General features: G+C 36.8%; 1 protein-coding gene and 1 long non-coding RNA gene across 4 annotated transcripts; one reads left to right on the top strand and one right to left on the bottom strand.

Moving 5' to 3' along the window:
* Nucleotides 1-15,422: 15,422 nt before the first annotated feature.
* LOC125212102 lies at nucleotides 15,423-17,645 on the bottom strand. The gene is made up of 3 exons (XR_007174611.1): nucleotides 17,515-17,645; nucleotides 16,167-16,231; nucleotides 15,423-15,658 (listed from the first exon to the last, which is right to left on the bottom strand). It is a non-coding gene; the product is annotated as an uncharacterized LOC125212102 (long non-coding RNA).
* Nucleotides 16,734-18,336, top strand: LOC125212101. Of its 3 annotated transcripts, none has more exons than XR_007174609.1 (3): nucleotides 16,734-17,036; nucleotides 17,129-17,260; nucleotides 18,166-18,336. XR_007174609.1 is itself a non-coding variant. In XM_048112157.1 (3 exons), the coding sequence occupies exons 1-3, from the start codon at nucleotides 16,823-16,825 to the stop codon at nucleotides 18,238-18,240; spliced, it is 411 nt and encodes a 136-aa protein (XP_047968114.1). In that variant the 5' UTR covers nucleotides 16,734-16,822; the 3' UTR covers nucleotides 18,241-18,336. The 3 variants fall into 3 exon arrangements, 1 of the variants encoding a protein (XP_047968114.1); XR_007174610.1 differs by having other exon boundaries at nucleotides 17,123-17,260; XM_048112157.1 differs by having other exon boundaries at nucleotides 17,139-17,260.
* Nucleotides 18,337-21,525: the final 3,189 nt, after the last annotated feature.

The raw sequence follows: 21,525 nt of genomic DNA, 5'->3' as shown, positions 1-21,525 counted from the left end.
TAATTGTATCTTCGCCCTCACTCGGACGGTGTTGCCAACCACGAAATTTCTAAAAAGTAACCTTCCATTCCCGACTACCCCAGATCTATTTCCAAGTGTGTGTAAAGTGTGTGAGCTAAGAAGAGTGAAAAAGTTTTTTTTTTTTGCGTTGCATGCTCTTCTATATATATAGGCGTTTGAGTGGGCCCAGCGAGGTATAGATAAGACTTTGTTGCCCTCAGCTGTACACTCCTCTGTCACGCCAATTTTCCTTGTAAATCCTGCTCACTTCGTTCTTTCCCTCGCTAGACCATCTCCTTCATTACTTCCTTGATCTAGCGATTTTCTTCACACACCTGGCTTATGAAACGTGTTAGACCCAGCAAATTATAACATTTTTCGCACATTACCGATGCATGAAATTAGCCTTATCACCTTCGCAAGCGCGACATTTTCCTACACGGTCCAGATCGTCCTCTGCTCATTCTCATCCACACCCTCCTCCCCTCCCCTCCCATCCCCGTGTGTGAGGAAGATCTCGGGACTTTGCCCTTGCCCCTACCCCCGCTCCTGGCCGTGGCCTTGCTTTTTCTCCTTCCCCTTACAGGCCCCGCCTCCTCCTGGGGAGTCTCACGGATCGGTGATAGCCCCAGATCCTCAAAAGAGAAAGTCTCGATGCCGGCGTACCGAGTCTCCGGAACAGAAGAAGGGGAGTCATCGGCCAACAAATCTATATATGGCCGATAGACAGATTCCCCAGGCGTCCTCGGGCTCCTGTGCTGCATCGATCCACTCACCGACATATTTGGCGGCGTACCGCCCATCCCCACTGCCCCGGGCACCATCCCTCCCACTCCCGCCATATTTGGCGGCATACCGCCCATCCCCGCTGCCCCTGGCATAGTCACACCCATCCCCGCCATATTTGGCGGCATACCGCCCATCCCCGCAGTCCCACCCATCCCCGACATATTTGCCGGCATACCCGCTGCCCCCGGCATCATCTGACCCATTTGACTCATCCAAGTGTACATATTGTAGAACATTTGGGGAGTCATCGTCGGCATACCGCCCATCCCCGCCATCTGGGGATTCATCCCCGCAAAATTTCCCTTCGCGCCGATGGGAATCGAGGGTGTGTTCCCTCCGCTCGTGGTGGGGGGGTTTCTGTTGTACTCAATTGTAGTAGAAATGAAATTTGTAGAGAGAGAAACTTGTTAACACAAGTGGGGTGAATGAAATGAAGTTGGGGGAACCCTATTTATAGAGTTTATTATGTATTATTTAAAAAAAAATAAAAAATTTGAAATGTCGGACGTCCGAGTGGGACGGGCGACCTTCGCCACATTGGCGCCCGTCCCACTCGCCCGTCGACGGGAGGGGCGAGTCCATCGCAGGGGCACTCGGGACGGGCGTGGGCGCCCTTCCCGCTCACAATGGTGCCCGTCCGGTCGGACGTCGCCGATGGGCGAGTGGGAAGGGCGCCGTTGGAGACACCCTAAAAGTAAATTATTTACTTCACGTCAATATAACATAAATATATATATCTATATTGCAATGTAATCAAATGCAAACTGTATATATTGTACAAACTTCAAACTATGATCTGGACCGTTAGAAAATGTCAATAGATGACAAATAGTAGCAAAAAAAAATGTCAACACAGTGTCAACGGTTGATACTGTGTTGATACTGTGTTGACATTTTCTGTTGCTATTATTTTGTTATTGTGTTGACAATTTCTATTGCTACTATTTTGTTATCTGTTGATATTTTTTAACAGTCCAGATTATAGTTTGAAGTTTGTATAATATATGGATTTGCATTTTATCATATGAATAAATTATATCGTTACTCATAGCATAAATTTTGCAGGTTTGTCCACCAATTGGACATCTAGCTCCAGCATTTCCACGTCACCTTCATCTAATTTACCTTTATCTATGTCTTGTCAAGAATCAAATGATGTTATAAAGTATGACAACTAATTTAATATAGTAAAAAAAAAAGTAGAAAAAATATGAACATAAATATTTTTAGTTATATCTAAAATTAAATCGATTTGAATTCTTAAGGAGCTTATACTAAATTGAAAGTTAAATGAATGAGATGGTAGAGAGAGAAACACCGTTATTGATTGGGGAAGATTTAACACCAGTAACAACCTCCAGCAAGATGGCACAAATTCGTTCCTTCAAAGCACAACTTTGATGAAACAAACCTAATTCCTTGTTTCGAAGCTTTTTCAACTGATGTTCAAACTTGAGAGCATTCCCTTCTCCGATCATATCCCAATGTCTTCTTAATAGTTGCGGCATACTAATATCGCCACAAAGTTTGCTGAGCAGAACAAAATTTTTGGGATTCCGCACTCTTGTCTTGGGTTTGGATGCAGAGAGCTCCAAACTAAGGGCTTCATGGCGATCGTCAGGATTCCTCTTCTTCTTGTGGTTTTTCTTCAGTCTTTGTATGTTTTCGGGAATGTGCTTGTTCTCCTTCGCTGCAGAATCACTAGATGCCACTTTTTGCTATAGTTGAGAGGGAGAGAGCCGAGAGGTTTATTACGTGTGTGAGAGGAACTGTCGAACTGAGGTAGAGAGGCTAGGTGAGGATTCAAATTCCTTTCTCTCTTTCGATTTACTATATATAATAGCAACTATTTCACAACTTTCTTAATACGACACTGCATACAAGCACATATTCAATATTTTAGCATATATGTTCCTTAATTTTTAGAGGAATATATGTTCCGATACTAAATATTACAAATTTTGAATTTTAAAATTTTAGCATATATATTCCTTAATTAACGATACTATATACAAGCACATATTACCAACTTCTAACTTTTGTATTGCTTCCTAAATTATATTCCATTTGTCCCATTAAATATGCAACGTTTGCTTTTGCGCACTTGTTTTGAAAAAATTATAATAAATAACTAAAGTGCTGAAAAAATAAAGTAAGAGAGAATAATGTAGAGGAGAGTCCCCTTTATATTATTCTATAAATTACTTTATTTTAACTCCACTTTAACTATTTATTACTCCCTTCGTCCCACAAAAGATGTCACACTTGTGGGACGACACGAAATTTTAGGAGGTTTTATTTTGTGTATTAAATGGAGAGAGAAAATATTATTTTTATATTCATGTGAGAGAGAACTTTTTCCAAAAATGGAAATGTGACATCTTTTGTGAGATGGAGGGAGTATTATTTTTTCAAAACATGTGTTGAAAAGTAAATGTTTCATTTCTAATGGGACAGAGGGAGTACGTGTTTCCTCCAACTCCTTAGGTGCCATGCGGTACGGCGCCTTCGATATGGGTGCAGCTCCAGGTTCAAGATCGATTGTAAATTCTAACTGCCTATCTGGCGGCGGTCCAGGTAACTCCTCGGGAAAAACGTCGGGAAAATCTCGTACGACAACAACGTCTTCAAGCCTCGCTTCCTCCTTCTCTTCTCTGTGGAGATAGACAAGGTAGGACGGGCGTCCTTCCTTCAGCATGGCGATGGCTTGTAACGCAGAGACTACAGCGATTCGTCGGTTCGTCGAGATTCCATGGCACACGGCGGGTTCCGTACCCGGGGCTTGTAGGGTTATCTGTCGCTTCTTACAACTAATCATCGCAAAGTTCGTGGTTAACCAATCCATTCCTAAGATTACGTCAACGTCTCTCATCGCCATAACTCGCAGGTCGTGAGCAACTAACTTAAGTTCTCCTAGTACGATTTCTACGTTCAAGAAAAACCGAGAGATCTCTACCAGTCCTCCTACTGGTGAGGTCACCATCATCCTATGTTCAGACTTTCTAGTAGGCAAGCTTAGGGTATGCACACAGAACTCTGAGATGAACGAATTAGATGCGCCCGTGTCGAACAAAACAACAATAGGGGTATCAAGAATTTCGCCTATACCTGCTAAATTTCCACTCTCGGGCCTCCCTTGCTCGATCTTGGGCTGCTTCTGACTTATAGCATATGCTCTAGCCGGGGCGGGAAGTCTTGGGCGGACAGGCTGTTGCAGCCGCAGTGGTTGATCCTGGTTTGCTCCCGAGCCCGTAGGTGGCGCCCTCGGCTGACGAAAACCCTGATGGTTCTGCCTCGACCCGTTTCCCACATTCTTGCTTGGGCACTCTCTCGAGAAATGACCGTTCCCTCCACAGTTGAAGCACCTAGTCGGGTTCGGTCCTCTACACTCCTCGAAATGGTACCTGGTGCAAACGTTACACTGGGGTGGTCTGGCACGGGGGTCGCTCCTCGGATTGAACGGAGTCTGTCCTCCTCCGTACGACGGCCTGTTCTGAGTGGGGCGGTATCGCTTGTTGTCATAGGGAATCCTTCTCTCCTCCCATCTCCTCTTATCATGGTTAGAACGTGGCGGGGGTAATGTCATTGCGGTGTTTCCCACGCTTTTCTCCTTTGGCATTGCTGTCTCTACATCCAGTGCGAGGGCTAGCGCCTCGGCTTACGTAAGGGTTCCGCGGACTGCCAATGCCATCCTAATCTCGTGCCTAAGGCCCTCACGAAACTTATCAGCCAGCTTCTCATCGGTGTCGGTCTGTTCAGGCGCATAACGGGTCATGTCACAAAGTGCACGGTCATACTCGGTTACGGACAGGCGTCCTTGGGTGAGGTTGTGAAACTCGGCGGCTTTTGCCTTGCGGTAGCTCTTGGGTACGTACTTGTCGTAAACCTCAGTCTTGAATTCTTCCCAAGTCATCTCGTCTATGCGATCCTGGGGCATGGTCTTTAACTTAGTGTCCCACCAAAAATCGGCGGACCCGGTCAGCTGATGCGTCACATAGATCATCTTCTCCGCATCGTTGCACACTAAGGTCTTGAAGATGCGTTCTAAGGCACGTATCCAAGTTTCAGCTTTTGCAGGTTCACCCATCCCGTCGAAGGTAGGAGGCTTTTGGTCAAGAAAAAGCTTCACGACTTCCCTATCTACTCGTGGAGGTGGTGGTGGTGACGGCGGTCTTGGTTGCGTCACACTTTCTTCTACCGAAGCCTGGGAGGTAGGTTCCTCGTTCCTCACGTTGCGTCTAGGCGGCATTCTGATTTATCACACTCGAATTGTTAGCGCACTTATTTTAAAATTTCAAGGTAGTGATAGGGTACTTTGAAAGGAAGAAAAGAATTTTTTTTTTTTTTTTTCATTCCCAAGCAGGGTCTAAAGGAAAACCACACAATAGCAGTTGTAAGGAAAACAGAGAACGTAATAAGGTTGCACCACAAGGTGGAAAACACTTGGAAGATAATAGAACGAGCAAGTATATTCATGCAATAAGGATAGAAAAGAGTGAAGACGGCTTCATTGCCATATAGTAGAATGAAAGGTACGAATTCCCCATTAAATTTCAAAAGTGATCCCAAAAGGTCTTGGTACAATGAATGGAAAAGAGCGATACGATCGCGGAAGAAAATAACAACATAATTAGAAGTTCTAGAATTCAAAAACATGGGGAAAGGGAAAAACAAAATTTCTATTCTGGCACTAGACATCTCCGCCCTCGTCCTCTTCGGGTTCTCCCGACTCTCCGACACTCTCCGCGTTCGAACTCTCTCCCTTCTCGAACGGTCCCATCTCCTCGTCTTTCTCCTCGTTGCCTTGGGGCGAAGGAATCGAGGTAAGCATCTCTTCGGCCTCTCTTATGATCCTTCGAGGGGCCGAAACGCGCATCCTAAGGGTCCTTCTACGGGGAACACGAGCAACGTGCGGCTCCTCATCATCGCGATACTTCATCTGACGTGCTGCTCCTGACAAGTACCTTTGCGTTGGCGGATGGAGTGGAGGTCCGTCAACGGCGGCAGACATGGCCGGAAGTAAAACTCCTATTAGGCGGACGAAGTCTCCTCGAGGCGTGTATTTGGGCGGGCTAAACCAAGTGTAGGATACTGAGGCTTGAGCGGTCCACTCGCTCCAAGGGGAAGGTAGTATATGGATAAGTCGCATGATTCCCTCGTGATGGGTAGTCCCGTACGCGTAGGCGTCCAGCCAATGACCATAGAAGTCGGTAACGAAGTTCAGAAGGAACTGCTCTCCGTCCCATTCTATCTCTCTATAGCGCTCCACCGGAAAGTTCCTATTCTTAGCGTAACGGCGACGCATAAGGGCGTGATAGGGTTGAACCATCTACAAAGGGGGAAAGGAACAAGTCAGCACCATCACAAAGGTGGAAAAGAGTAGAAAGTGCGTGATCTCAAATGGTGCTGTGAAAGTATGTAAAAGTCAAAGGATGGTGGTACAGGGGTGACGTCGCGTCCAAGGTTCCCGTTCTTAAGATAACTAATTGCGCATTTTCCATTCGCGTTTCGTCGAATCTCCACATACTCTAACGGCCGTATACTAGTCCTTCCACGTTTCTATTATTGGTACAAGCGTTGTGATCGTAGCTAAAGCATGCTAGGTCCAAAAGTCCAAGTCTAAGCATAGCAATATTTCAACATAGTCTCACGTGATCACATTCGCATTTCACAAATTTTCACAAGGTCTCATGTAACATTCAACAAATCATCATTCAAGAAGCATCGCTTCGCATTCATAATATTTCTAGCACATCAGGCATGCTTTTCACAAAAATAACACTTTCAACCAAAATTTCCAAGAGCATAAAACTTCAATCATAGAAATATTTGTACCTCTTTCTTCGTGGTTGAACGAGACGAGTTGCGGTGTTGAGCTTTTCGCATTTAGTTCCTTTACAATGATTACATGGACTACCTAAAGTTTGAAAAGACTCTTAGGTCCAGAGCGGAAAGAACTGAGGCTCTGATACCAACTGTAACAGCCCGCCCTCCTAGGATACAATAAATGCGGCGGCTGCTACCCAAAACCGACTTAAAAGAAGTAAACATAGGCTAGGGTTTCATTTAAAGAGTACTGACCAAAAGAATTGGAAGAAATATCAGAGTATTTAATGCAACAACTTAACCTAGAAGTTTAGAGGAAGAAAGATAGCATAAATGACGATCCAAATATCTTAAGAGTACGACACAATATCCAAGACAAAGTCACAAGAAAAAGCTAAGGCCTCAAACCGAAGGCAAGATGCAAATATTCCAAAAGAAATTCTAAAGTGTATCAAAATTCAGCGGAAAACGACCAAGAGAAAGTATAGCTATGTATGAAGACACAACTACGCTTGAAGTTCAACATATCCATATTAATTAATTAATCTGCTCAACACCCGCCACCGCTCGTCATCATTTAACCTGCACATAAGGAAAACACATGCAGGGCTGAGTATTTTGAAATACTCAGTGAGCTCATTGCCAAAACATTTTATAAGTTATGTCACCCTTACCAAGTGATCTCGAGTTTTAAGCAGTTATAAGAGATATATCACGAGCATCACAAAATATATTTTCCATAGACTGGCCAGTCAAAATAACTCCCCATTTTCCTCATCAAAATAACAATCACAATCATTCCATGGTGCGACGAAAGTGTGGCCACACTTTTCGCCCACGAGACCGGCCGACTAGCAAGGACGGCTCCCGATCCCATCGTGTACACAGCCTGGTAGGGCTTGCGGCCCATACTCAGACCCGAATTCGTATAAGCATATCCAACATCACATTAAAACAAACATAGGCATGGCATAACAGTTAAACCACCCTTATAACACCAAACAACATTTTGATAAAATAAAAGAGAGTTTTTTGAGTAAAGCCCACCTCGACTGCTTAGTTTTCAAGTAGTTTCGCTTTTCCGTTATCCGGCTTCGCAACCAAAGTTTCACCTTTTAATCACATAGGCACATATCACAAATTAGGTTCAATACTACTCTTACTCATGCATGTCTCATTACTTTTCCCTCTTCCCAACGATTTATCTTATCATCACTAATTAATCAAGATCATGTTTATCACACAAGATTATTTAACCATCTAACACACACCATACAAACACTACACACACACACGTCGAATACACACACACACGCCACACACACATACACGGCACACACACATACATGTTCCCACATCCCTTTTTATCCCTCCTTCACTCAACCAAGATGCATGAGGGTTCAAGAAGACCGATTAATCGGTTAGAAGAAGAAAAAGAAGAAGTAGAAGAAGAATAAGAATAACTCTTAAACAAAATACCTTTTAGAGAAAAACGATCGGTAGAAGACAAGTATTAGCCTTGATTCTTCAAAGTTCTTGGATTAAACTTCAATTCTTCTCCAAAAGATAGCAAAATATTGGAGAGTAGAAGAAGAAAATTTGAGAGAGTGTATGGGGGAGGGTTTCGAAATTTATGGGGGCTAGGGTTGGGGTTTTGGTTCTTATTTATAGAGCTCAACAAGATCTTTAGGTAACTAGAATAGAATATTTTGTAAGATCTCATTCTCCACAATTAAATAAATAAATATTGTGAAGTAGGGAAGAAGAATTTACAAAAATAGATCCTAGGGCAAATCTTCTAGTTTTCGAAAATTATGCTTCTAGGATGGCCAAGATTTTGTTTTGGTATTTTTTTACGGAGTAGAACAAAATATCACGGAGCAAAATAAAAATAAGAATTTCTCCCAATTTGGAGTGGAAAGTGGCGTCTCCTATGCCTTTTAAATAAGGCATGGATTTTTAAATATTGACTAGAATAAGGTAAGACAAGATCTCTTGAGGTATGGAAAGATTTGATAGAATAATTAAATTCTAGGTATGGAAGGAAATCAAATAAGGGATCAATTAAATAAGCAAGATAATATTTCCTTCCCTACATGGGTGATTTTCGAAAATCACCTAGGAAAATAAGGGGCTCGATTTTCCTCTTTTAAAATAAGGAAATAATTGGGTCTTGGATTTTAATTTGGGTAAATATCCCAAGGATTAAATTAAATCCGGAAGAAATAGAATTTCTCTTCAAAGGGGGTCTAGGGTTCGAAAATTACAAGAATTGGGTGGCAAGTATTTATGGAAATTTTCTCTAATATTCTCACTCACCCTTAAACAAATAATTTGCCACATAATCTCATAACTTAATATATCACATGCCACATCATTAAATCAATAAGTTTGACTTTTTAAACTTTCAACACAAACCCTAGACTCAATTCGACCCATGAAATAAATGCATTCTCGATTCCACGTCATCAACAATTAATTCTAGGGCTCTAAAATTAGGGTTCTAAATTCTGAGATGTTACATAATTGGTCAATCCAATAAGGACACGGACTCAATAAGACTTTACCTTCACGCAATAATTTCGTGCGGATTCGTGTCGGATTATCGTGTCGTGACCAAAATTCCCTTCCCTCCCCTCCAGAAAAAATGAAAGTTTTCCCTCCTAAAATAAGAACAGGTTTCTCTCAAAAAAAAAAAAAAAGAGCAGGTGAAATCTTATATTTTGTTGTTTTTGCAGGTTTTTAAGGTGAAATCTAAAATACTTCTTTACTCATTACTAACAGTGCTGCATAAGATAATAAAAATAGATGAACAAACTTCTCTGACAATATCTTCACTACATTTGCATATATCTGTAACATCCCAATGCACACAGAAGAAAAAAGGAGGAAATAAGGTTGGGAGATTGAGAAGAGAAATGGAGATGAACAACAAACATAAAAAGGTACAGGTTCAACGAACAAATGATTCCTATATTTCTATATAGATTCTGCTCTGTAAATTTTCATTGTGTATCCTTCATTATAAACATATAGATTTGTCTCTCTTTTTCGTCATTTTAAGCAGATTTTATGCATAACAGAAGTGGAAATAGACGAAAAAGTGAAGAAAGACATCAATGAAGCAGATAAGAGTGTAACAAAATCGATATAAAAATGGACAAGTTAGAATGTGGAAATCCATTTCGACTTCAATATCTTCGTCTGATATCAACAACATACTTGCCATATTATGTACTCCCTTCCTCCCCGATTAGAAGTCACACTTTGACAGAGCATGAGTTTTAAGAAATGTAAAGAAAAGTTGGTTGAAAAATTTAGTGAAATGTGAGTGAATTGAATTAGTGGAAAGTGGGATCTACTTACTATTTATGGTAAAAATGAAATGTGAGTGAATTGAATTAGTGGAAAGTGGGACCTACTTACTATTTATGGTAAAAATGAAATGTGACTCTTAATTTGGGACGAATCGAAATGGAAAAGTGTGACTCTTAATCGGAGACGGAGGGAATACATTTTTTAATGGAGTATAATTTTTTAATTTTCAAATCGCAGCTAATTTTTTTAATACAAGTGGTTAATATCAATATACTGCCCTACGTTTTAAATTTTCAAATCACAATAACATTTTCAGTTCCAATGGTTAAAACAATATACTATCAGTACATTAAGAAAAAGGTTGATTTTCGAGTCAAATCAATCAAACAAAATTTATCAGAGTTTGATAAAAGATCAAAATTTAATTTCTCATATTGAATTATGGGGATGAAATTAAATAGACGTAGTCAGCTCGAAAATCAAGATTTTAGAGGATTAAAATTTTTGAGGGAAAAAGTAAAAATTGCTCAATTATCTTGGGAGGAAAAATAAACATAAATTTAGTATTCACACAAACAGTTAATGATTTTTTCTAAATATCGATGATAGACCGATAGTGTTACCAGACTAAAGCAACACCAACATCTTTTACTTGACAAATCAAATCTGCATTCAGCAAAGGGAGGAAAAGAAGATATTTGGTGCATATAAATATCTGTATAAAAAATGGTACTTACTCCGTTTCATAATAATGAAGGCATTTCTTTTCGGCACGAAGATTAAGAAAATTATGTTAGGTGAATTAAGTAAAGGAAGAATAAAGTGGAAAATGAAAAAGGTACAAAGATGAATAGAGAAGAAAGTAAGAGAGAGTAAAGTAGGTGTGATGTGTAGAAATGTGTTAGATTTTTAATAAAAAGAGAAATAATTCTATTAGTATGGAACGTACCAAAATGACAAAATCTATATCTATCAATACTAATCAAAATGGACAGTTTATTGAAAGACATTTTTGCCCTTTTTGGAGGGAAAATGTAAAGCTATTTTATTTACCCTTTTGGTCATCAATCTATTTTATTCATATGTGTAGATGAATGTGAAGGAACTGGCAACGGAAGCGTCTCGATTTCATAATTTAATATATTAATCGGACAAATAAATAACATAATAATCAGATCTATTTAGCAGATTATTTAGATAAAATCTATTCGCGTAATTCTCACATGTATCATAATCATAACTTGAATTGATCATGCTTTAAGTATATTGAAACCTAAAACATGCTTTACTACGGAGCAGAAATAATACCTTATTAATTCTCCAAAGAATTGATGATGGCTAGTGACTTCTCCACATGACGCTTTGAATACTAGACCACGGATCTTCTCTCTGGTTCCCGAACTGTACTCCAATATAAGTGTGGGCTACTCTCACCGGAATACTAGGACTTAAATAAAGAAGACAAAAATTCTATTCCACGGAGGAGAGGAAAAATCGTCCAACTCCAATAGGGGGGGGGGACGAAAATTTTAGTTGTAGAAAATTATGTTGTTTCTGTCTCCTTTATTCTCCTATTTATATTAAATTCCTTTTGGGGCCAAACAGGGATCTATGGGTTTTGGATTTTGGCTCAACCAATTTACTTTTTACTAATTAAATTGAACCAACAATTTAATATAAGTTTAATTGGAATATTACGAGCAGCCACTACAGAAGTAATATTGAACTCTCCTCATCCAAATCCGAAATTATAAGTAATCCGGGTTTCCGTTTTAACTTTCATTTCCCGCACTTAAGATAAAAATGTCCATTAATTAATTAATGTATGCTATGAACTTAATTAATTAATTTCTTATTAATTCCAAGAGTGAACTTAGCATGAAACGCTTATTTATTATTCTTAGAGTGATCAAACTCCAACTAGCTAGGTTCCGATTAATAAAACCTTATTTTGTGCTCCTCTTGAGGACATTATCAAACGAGACTCACCTCTCGCACGATTCAATATAATAGCAATCTTAGCACCGCTAGATATTAGTCACCACTACCCAATATATCAGGATTATTGGGTTACGAAAAACTCGCACCATTTGATAAGTCAAAGTAATGCATAATCAATACCGTATGCTCAATGCTAACCTACATTGATTAAGAAGCAAATATTTATCAAGACCTCTCCTTTCAGTAGATAGCACAAAGAAAAGTCTTGTTGTTAGATCCGTTCAGAACCACACTAATGTCATCTTATTTCAGTAAGGTTTAGAAATATGCGGACTGACATTGCAACCTTTCACGATGGATAGTCTAATTCCATCTAGGTCGTGAAATTCTTATTTTTCTTTGTTTAGGACTGACCGTGTTACCTTAAAGTGGTCGTTACCCACAACCGGTCTATTAAAACAAAGACTTAGATTTAGTTAAGTTAACTTATACATTTAAACATGCAATTAACATCCATTAAACGTAAAACATAACAACATTATGACAAAATAATCTGTTTAATTCCTTGGAAAATAAAATAAGAGTTTTACAGTATTCAATCACTCGAAACGTGATTTCTAGTATACAAACTCTAACATAATAGCCATGCGGTTGGGCAAACAAAAGCATATAATTGGTTAAAAATCGGTCCAATCAAATGCAGAAAAAATAGCTTCTTCGAGAAGTTTAAGACACTTATATAGATACACAATTAATTGAATCTGTATTTTTTTTACTGATTTTCTGATATTTTTTATTTTCGATTGCAGCATAGCAGGGTGCTTGAAATCCGGCGACAACTCCGATGAGAGGGTGGCAAGGCTGCTGGAGACGAGGCTGTGGCGACAAGGCGGCAACGGCTGGCTGAGTGAAATGAGGGATCTGGAGCGAAGGAGATGGGGAGGCCAGTTGAGAAGACGAAAAAGAAGAGGAAGGAGAGAGAAGTACGACGGCGGCGGAGGATTTATTCAAAGATCCGATCTTTATCCGCTGGAGCATGCGGCGGTGGTGGCACGGCTGGGTGTTGAAGGAACACAAGCTGGAGGTGTTGTGCCTTGCGGCGGCGTGGAGATTGGTGTTCAGTGGCCGGCGGACAAGAGGAGGTTTCCGGCGGCGGCAAAAAGCTGATGTTCAGCGGGTTCCACCTATTGGAGGGGAGAGTGAAGGAAATGAGGAATGGAGGAATGCGTTGGCGTCGCTCGCCGGAGACGCGGTTGGGCAGACGAGGCGGCGGCGGCGGCGAGGTGAGTGAGTAGAGATGTGGAGGTATTAGGCGTAGACGAAAATTGCATTGTATATTTGTATGTATGGTATTAGTTTGGGCTTACTGTATTAAATTCTAATAATGAGCTTAGTGTATTAAATTTTAGAATTTGGACTTTTAATAATACAGAATTCTATAATTGAATTTTTTTTTATTTAATTAGAATTTTATTGAGTTTTGTACATCAGGCTATATCATGTAATTGTATGCATTTTTTAAATTATTTTTTTATTTATGTATATTAATTTAAGTAAATATGTGTAAATTATTTATATTTATAAATAAATTTTTAATAGTATATTTAGAGTGAGACATCCTAGGGAGAAAAGTGTGTCAATTAGCATGGGATAGAGAACATTAATTATTAAATTATAAATGTAATACGATTATTATAAAATATTTTTTATTTTATTTTATTATAATATTCATAGTGGTATATGCTGCTTATTATTATATTCTTAAATAATTAGTATAACCATTACAAATTTATAACTTTTACTTCGTAATTCAAAATATATTTAAAGAAATGCTTACATCACTTAGGCATTCCAGAGGAAAACATATCAACTATAAGTTTTTAATAATAATATTCTTTTTTCATTTTAGTTGATTAATTGATACTATTAACTTAATTCTGAAAAATATGTTTTTAGTTATAATTGCAATTTCAAAATTTATGAATTATTGGATTGTTATTGTTTTTCTTATGTTTTTTTTTTTTTTTTTTTTTTTTTCATTTATGAATACTTTTATTTTATTAATCAAAAGTGGTGAACTATTTATTTCGGTAAGGTATGATACCGAATTTTCGGTATACCGCAATTTTCGGTAAGGTATGATACCTTACCGATTTATTTCGCTACGGTAACGGTATGAATTTTCATATACCGAGGTATACCGAAAATACGGTACATACCGTAATTTTAGGTATATACCGTGATTTTCGGTATACGCCGATATCAATATATGCCAAATTATATCAAGTAAATTCATACTTTTACCAAGCAAATAAATATTTACATGTAGAAATTAAATCTTGTCTCATTATAGTTGACGGCTAATCATGTACTCCCTCCGTCCCACAAAAGATGTCACACTTGTGGGACGGCACGAGATTTTAGGAGGTTTTATTTTGTGTGTTAAATGGAGAGAAAAAATGTAATTTTTATATTCATGTGAGAGAGAACTTTTTTCAAAAAAGGAAATGTGACATCTTTTGTGGAACAAACTAAAAAAGGAAAGTGTGACATCTTTTGTGGAACGGAGAGAGTAATTAAATATAAAATCAAATAAACTCAATTAGGAAAACTTGATATTGTTGAATCAATTAGTTTCAAACAAATATACTAATATTTTAGTTAAATTAGTTTCAAACAAATATAGTTGAACGTTGTGTGATTGCGTGGAGTTTAATTGTTGCAGTTTAAATTTCATGTTTTCTAAGTATTTTGAAATTTTATTTTCATTGTTTTAGTATTTGGAATTATTTACAAAATAATGAGATTTTAGTATGTCGTACTGTAGTCCGATTTACCGTAATACACTGGCATACCGCAAAAGTACGGTATATCGGATTTTGGTATGACATACTAAAAATAAGGTATGGTATCGTTATTGAAATTTGTCATACCGAAAATAAGGTATACCGAAATTCGGTATACCGAAAATTTTGGTAAGGTAAAGGTATGTTTTTTTCTCATACCGAATTTTCGGTAAGGTATACGGTATGATGATTTTGGTAAGGTATACCGTACTTACCCACCCCTAATGTTGCATTGGATAGCTCTACAGTTGAGTATCTGTTAAAATATACTCCCTCCGTCCACGAAAAATAGAGCATATTTGTCATTTTTTGTTGTCCACGAAAAATAGGGCATATTCAAAAAAGGAAAGTTTTCAACTTCTCTCTTACTTTTAATGCCGTGAATAACATGTGTTTTAATGAGAAATTGATAAATTAAGAGATGGGGTGAAAAAGTAGATAAAATAGGATAGTTAAAAGAGAAAAAATAAGAGAGAGAAGATAAAAAGTAGTAAGAGTGAAAATGAGAAAATGTGAATAAAGTATGAGATAACATTTCCTTTTAATGAAATAAGACTATTTTTTATGGATACACAAAATGTCACGCCCGCATTTTACTAAGGATAGTAAAACACGGTTAACCATGACCGGGGATGGGGATTAAGAAGAGGGGATAGAAATTTGGGAAAAAGAAACATGGGTAGATCATATATTCGAGGGTTATTTGAAAAGAATATACTTTGAATAGAATAGCTCGATCACAAAGACTCGAGTTAGAGGTTCATACAATACAACTTTATCAAATATCAGAGTCATATAGAAGTGAATTGCTTCAATGCACAGCGGAAACGACTGAAACACGGTTCCATGTATGAAGACATGAACCTCCGAGAGTACTGCATAAGAATAAGAGTAAGCCCCATTTTGGATCAGCACCCTCCACTTCATCACAGCTCAACCTGCACATTTAGAAATACATGCAGGGCTGAGTACAAAAAGTACTCAGTGAACACATTGCCGAAAGATACACATATACATTTTATAAAAATATTGTCAAGCCATCGTTAGAGTAATCCTTGGGGGTTTTCCTCAAAAAGACCCAAGCTTACTAAATTCTTTTACTTTAAAAGTTCGTCTGATCAGACTTCATTCCTTCTGTAATTTGCCATATCTGAACATTCCTTCTTGTGCCGGGAAAGTGGCCACTTTCCGCGGACACCGGACCGGCCAACCCTCTCGATGACACACAGTCCACGTGTACACTAGTCCGAGTAGGGACTCTCCCCTTGCTGGGACCCGAATTCGATTCTTACTTTAATTGGCATAGCACATTCGGTATAACCAACACAGATAGGCATCATTACATAAAACCAAAACAATTTATGGCAAGACAATATCATTTGCATAGATAAATATTATCTCAAAATATTCCATACTTTTCATTTGTATATAAGTTCGAAAGTTCACCTTGTATGCTTCCAACTCCGTAAAATAATATTAACTCACTTGGAGTTACGTTCCTCGCGATGGACCTTGTCCAATAAAAGATAATCACGATTTAACTTCAAAAATTAAATAAAAGCATATGATATGCACCTAGGATATGCATCCTATCTTCTTGTTCTTTCCAACATTATTCCTTTCACTTAATTAAATGGAGAGATCACTAACAAATAAAATCAAGACTTTACTTTAACCAACTTACGCAAGCCTACATATTTAAATTAATTCAAGAGAGTATAAGCCCAAAAAATTAATTTAATCCAAGCTAAATCTTAACTTAAAAATAAATCAAGTATAGTCTAATAACTTAACTAACCCAAGAGGAAACTAATTCATAAACATGGACTCATATATCATTTTTATTCTGGCCCAAGCACTTAATCCATTTAATTATCTTGGCCCAAAGAATTAAATTAAGAGATCCAACTTATTTAGTTTAAAGAGGCCCAATCTTGAAATAAAACTTAAAGTCCAAAATAATTTAAAAATAAGAGCCCAAGACTATGAATAATGAGAGAAAACCCACTCTCATTCTCTCCTCTCACTTCCTGCGCCTCCATTCCACTCCCAACGTCTCTCTCTCCCTCTCTCAACTCCCTCAGCTTCGCCGGAACTCCGCCATGGCTCGTCGGCCTCGACCGGACCAGCGGTCAGCCTCCACCGGCGTCCCCCTTCTCTCCTCTCTCGTTTCTCCCTCTCTCGGTCAGCCGCTGCCCAACTTAGGCTCGGCCTTCATCCAGCGACGAGCTGGTCCTTCCAGCCGCCGCCTGCCACCACCGCCGCTGCATACACGGCGGTCTCACCGCCGTCGCCATCCGCCGTCGACCGAGAGAGGTAAGGTTCTCACATCTCTTTTATTTAATTTTTCTTACTAAAGATTTGATTTTGAAAACACAAAACTTAGTATCTGATTTTGAAAGTTGTAGAAACGGATAGATCGTGAAAAGAGGATCGAAAAGAAAATAAATTTCGTTGTTGCTCGCCGGACAGCCACCGGAACGCCGCCGGACAGCCGCCGGAGCTCCGTCGACGTCGCCGGGCAGAATCTTCGGCTTGAGGTGAGGCCCCTATTTCTCTAATTGATTTATCGATTCTATGACTTTGCATATATGATATGTAAATTAGGCTCTACATAGAATAAAATGGTTTTCACACTTGATTTTGAGAAGAAAGAGTTGAAAGGTTGATTATTTGGGGAGCATGCTTATTGTGATTCTATATTCTATATGATTTCATGCTAAAATGACATGCTTGATAAAATCATGCTTGAAAAGAATTGAAAAGATTTAAATGGAGTTTGAGAAAATCCTACCTCAAAAGAATGACAAAGATTGGTTTGATTTGTGCTCCAACTTGAAAATACTCTTCCCCTTGCTTGCTTAAAAACTTGTTCGTAAAAGAGAATTTGAGTGTGTACGATTTTAGTGGAAAACTTGTGTATTTGTATGTGATAGATGAAAATTACTCTTGCTTTATATACTACATGATTTCCGACAAGGGAGTAAGTATCATCTTCTAATTGTAAAACACGTCTCATTCGTGATTAACACGTACCTCTTTGCATGTAGTAACTCTCTTCGTTCAAAGCACGTATGTAGCAAATCCCTCTTATATCAACACGTAGGTGATAAGTCTTTACTATGTAATTCATTTCGCAAGACATTTGCATATCTTCCATGGCACGTTTGTCTGCATTGTGAAGGATGTTTTTGGCCCATTCTATTGAAATCATAATGTGCATGAATAGTCTTTCACTATTCGTCACTATTCTTCACTATGTGCATGAAGAGATACATTACATATAAATACACATATATATTTACACACACATATATATCCTCTCGTATGTATTGGTGCCACTTTCAAATGAATAGTCATCTTTGTCTTTGATCATCATTCATAGTTGATTAGGCTTAAAAGATGAGATTGATTTTCTTACCGTGTCAACATTTCTTGTGTGTAGGATCATGATTTGAAGAAAAAGGATGGCATCTCGGGAAGCCATTATTCTTCTTTGTATAGATATAGAAACATGTAGTATTTTTCTCACTTGTATAGAAGAGACTCTATTATGTATAAATAGACATTCAATATATACTTCTACTATAATTGTATATGGACAATTATTTCATAATTTCTTGTATGTTCTTGCACATCAAACTCTTAGATCAATTTTTTTCTTTCTAACATCAACACTTGATTATTAATATAAAATCAAGAACAAAGTATAAAGTAATACTTTATTTATTTGACACGTCGAAATATATATTTTTAAATTTTTTTTTTCTTGGGATGTTACACAAAAATGGTAAAATGAGACTATTTTTCGTGAACTAATGAAATATATATTTACCAAATTATATATTGAAGATTTATCATTTATGTTTTGTTTGCATTTTTACATGAATTATACTTTTTAGAATTACTCTTATTTACAAAAATCTATATTATAGATTTATAAGAATGTGGTATCATGACAAATGTATTCGTAAAATTTTAAAATGTTGATTATTTTTTAAAAAAATGTTTGCATAATTATTTCAATTAGAATTTAATTTTATCATGAATTTTTTATGGTTGAAGAAGCATAGAAGAATTATCAAAATAGTATTATAAAATTTTGAACCATTAATATAATACGCGAAAATTAAAGAATTTATACAATTTTTTTGCTAATTCAAAAAGAAAGAGTATTACCGGTTACAATTAAGACAACTATTTGTTGCTTTACTAACAATGCCAACACTAGTTATAATGACAATTACTATATGTATCATTTCCTATTTATCTCTCTTACAATCCAAGTACCACTAGTTTTTTGTTTATTCAAAAACGAAGAGTATTACCAGTTGCAATTATGACAACTAAATGTTATTTTTTATAGACAATGGCGACACTAGTTATAACAACAATTACCATATGTATCATTTCTTATTTATATCTCTCGCAATTTCCTAGTATTATATACTCCCTCTATACCAACCTAAGCGAGACGTTTCATTTTCGCACATGTTTTGCACAAATAATAGTAATAAATAGTTAGAGTAAAGAGAAAGTAAAGTAAGAAAGAGAATAATGTAGATAAGACCCTCTTCTACAATATTATCTCTCTTACGTTATTTCTCTTCACTCTAACTGTTTATTATCATTTTCCAAAACACATACGAAAATAAAACCTTTCGCTTAGTTTGAGACGAAGGGAGTAGTATTTTTGCTTATTTGAAAAGGAATAGTATTACCGGTTCCAGTTATGACAACTCATTGTTGCTTTTATGACAATGCCAACCCTAGTTATAACAACAATCGTCATATGTATCATTTCATATTTATATATCTCGCAATCCCCTAGTTATAACAACAATCCGACCCTAGAGGTTGCGAACAATGCATGCACCAAAAAGTTCTCAATATCCCACTGTGAAAATTTTGTATCCGTTCACTTGCATCTGGTTACATATGACTTTAGTTTACACATAGTGCATACATCATTGCAAAAATACAGATTTACATGTCCTGCACTTTATGTTGTGTGTTTCTAGCCGTTTGAATATTTTTTGTCAAATAACCTTATCAACTGCTTAACGAAGAATGAGTGATTTCAATTTTAGTTATTTAATACTAATATTTTGATCACGTAAGTTACATATTTAATTATACTCCCTCCGTTCCATAAAATTGTAGGCAATGGGTACGGCACTAGAATTAGGACAAAATTGGTAAAGTAAGAAATAAGAGGAGAATGGTATGGTAAAGTAAAAAGGAGGGGGAGAATGATAGTTGAAGTAGTGTTAGTGGATAGTGAGACCTACATTATTAAATTGATATAACTTTGCAAAAATGGAATGCACATATTTTTGTGGGACGGACGAAAATGGAAAGTGCACATATTTTTATGGAACGGGGCTAGTATAATTTCAAGATTTTAATCATGTATATTTTAAATTTTCATACGATCTTAGAATTTTAATGTAATTTTATTTTAATTATATAATTTAACTACGTAGTACAACTGCAAATTAAGTAAAATATGTATGATAAAACTAAATGAATTTAGCAATGGTGATCCATTATCGTTGATGGATTTATAGAGAATTTTTTTTGTTTAAAATTCGACGCAGTCTGTCCATTTATCAGATCTAAATTGCTTAAATAGTTCTTTAATTTTCATTGCCAATAGCGTTACTTTTTAGACCCAACGATTGGAAATAGTACAAATTAAATTGGAGCGAATGGAAATGATAAGATTTAAGCTTAATGAGTATGTATCATTAGAGCCATTATGTCACTAAAATACTGTAATACTACTATAATGGGAGCACTAGGGATCATGCCTTTCCGCAGATTGCATTTTAGTCATACGAAAATTGCATTTTATATAGTTAAATTTTGCATTTTAACATAAAATGTCTACAATGCAAAATAATAGTGATAAAATGCAAACTTATATATTGTACAAATTCAAAAAACTCTTCAACATAGCTTCAACATAGCTTCAACATAGTTTCAATATAATATTAACAGAGTGTAAAATTTCAAGATTTTAATGTCAACACAGTATCAACACAACATCAATCATTAACTACCATTGAAATTCTGTTGACATTTTCCTGTTGATGCTTTTTTGTGATCTATTGATATTTTTCAATGGTCCAGATCATAGTTTTGAGTTTATACAATATTTAGAGTTTTCATTTGATCACATTCCTGCAAAATAAACTATATATAAATGCAATCTGTCTATGTATAAAATGCAAATTAAAAAGTCTATTTCTAAAATGCAAAACTCAACAATTAAAAATACAATCTGTCTATAACTAAAATGTAATCTGCCGAAATCTATTTATAATTTCTTTAAATATACATTGCATTTTAGTATTTACCATATTGTATGTTTCATACCACGTAGCAGCATGAGATTGGATTGGATGAACGTTGTAATTTTAAAATTAGATAGCGTAATATTCATTATTAGTCCATTGGTTTGCCATCTAACAATATATCATTCTTTCTATTTTTATCAGTCTATACTACTTTATTGTCAAAATATTTGCACTAATAAATTGTATCAATTCCATCAATAGCCATTAACCACCTCAAATTGTGAGAAAAGTCTAAAGTCACGGATTATTTATTAAGACAAACTTATTTTCTCTTCATTTTGAAGACTGTGGTGGCTGATTGAGAAAAGAAACATTCACAAACTTCTCCCCTCTCTCTTAACTTTTTTCTTTGAATTAGTTCCTGCTTCCCATGAAATTATATAAAGGATATTTTTGTATATATATAATATAATATTAGTATAAATAACTAATTAAAATTTTTA

This window comes from Salvia hispanica, chromosome 3 (genome assembly GCF_023119035.1).
Source record: "Salvia hispanica cultivar TCC Black 2014 chromosome 3, UniMelb_Shisp_WGS_1.0, whole genome shotgun sequence".
In the NCBI taxonomy this organism is placed as follows: Eukaryota; Viridiplantae; Streptophyta; class Magnoliopsida; order Lamiales; family Lamiaceae; genus Salvia; species Salvia hispanica.
The sequence above is the reverse complement of the archived record's forward strand: the minus strand, read 5'-3'. Positions and strand labels throughout refer to the sequence as shown.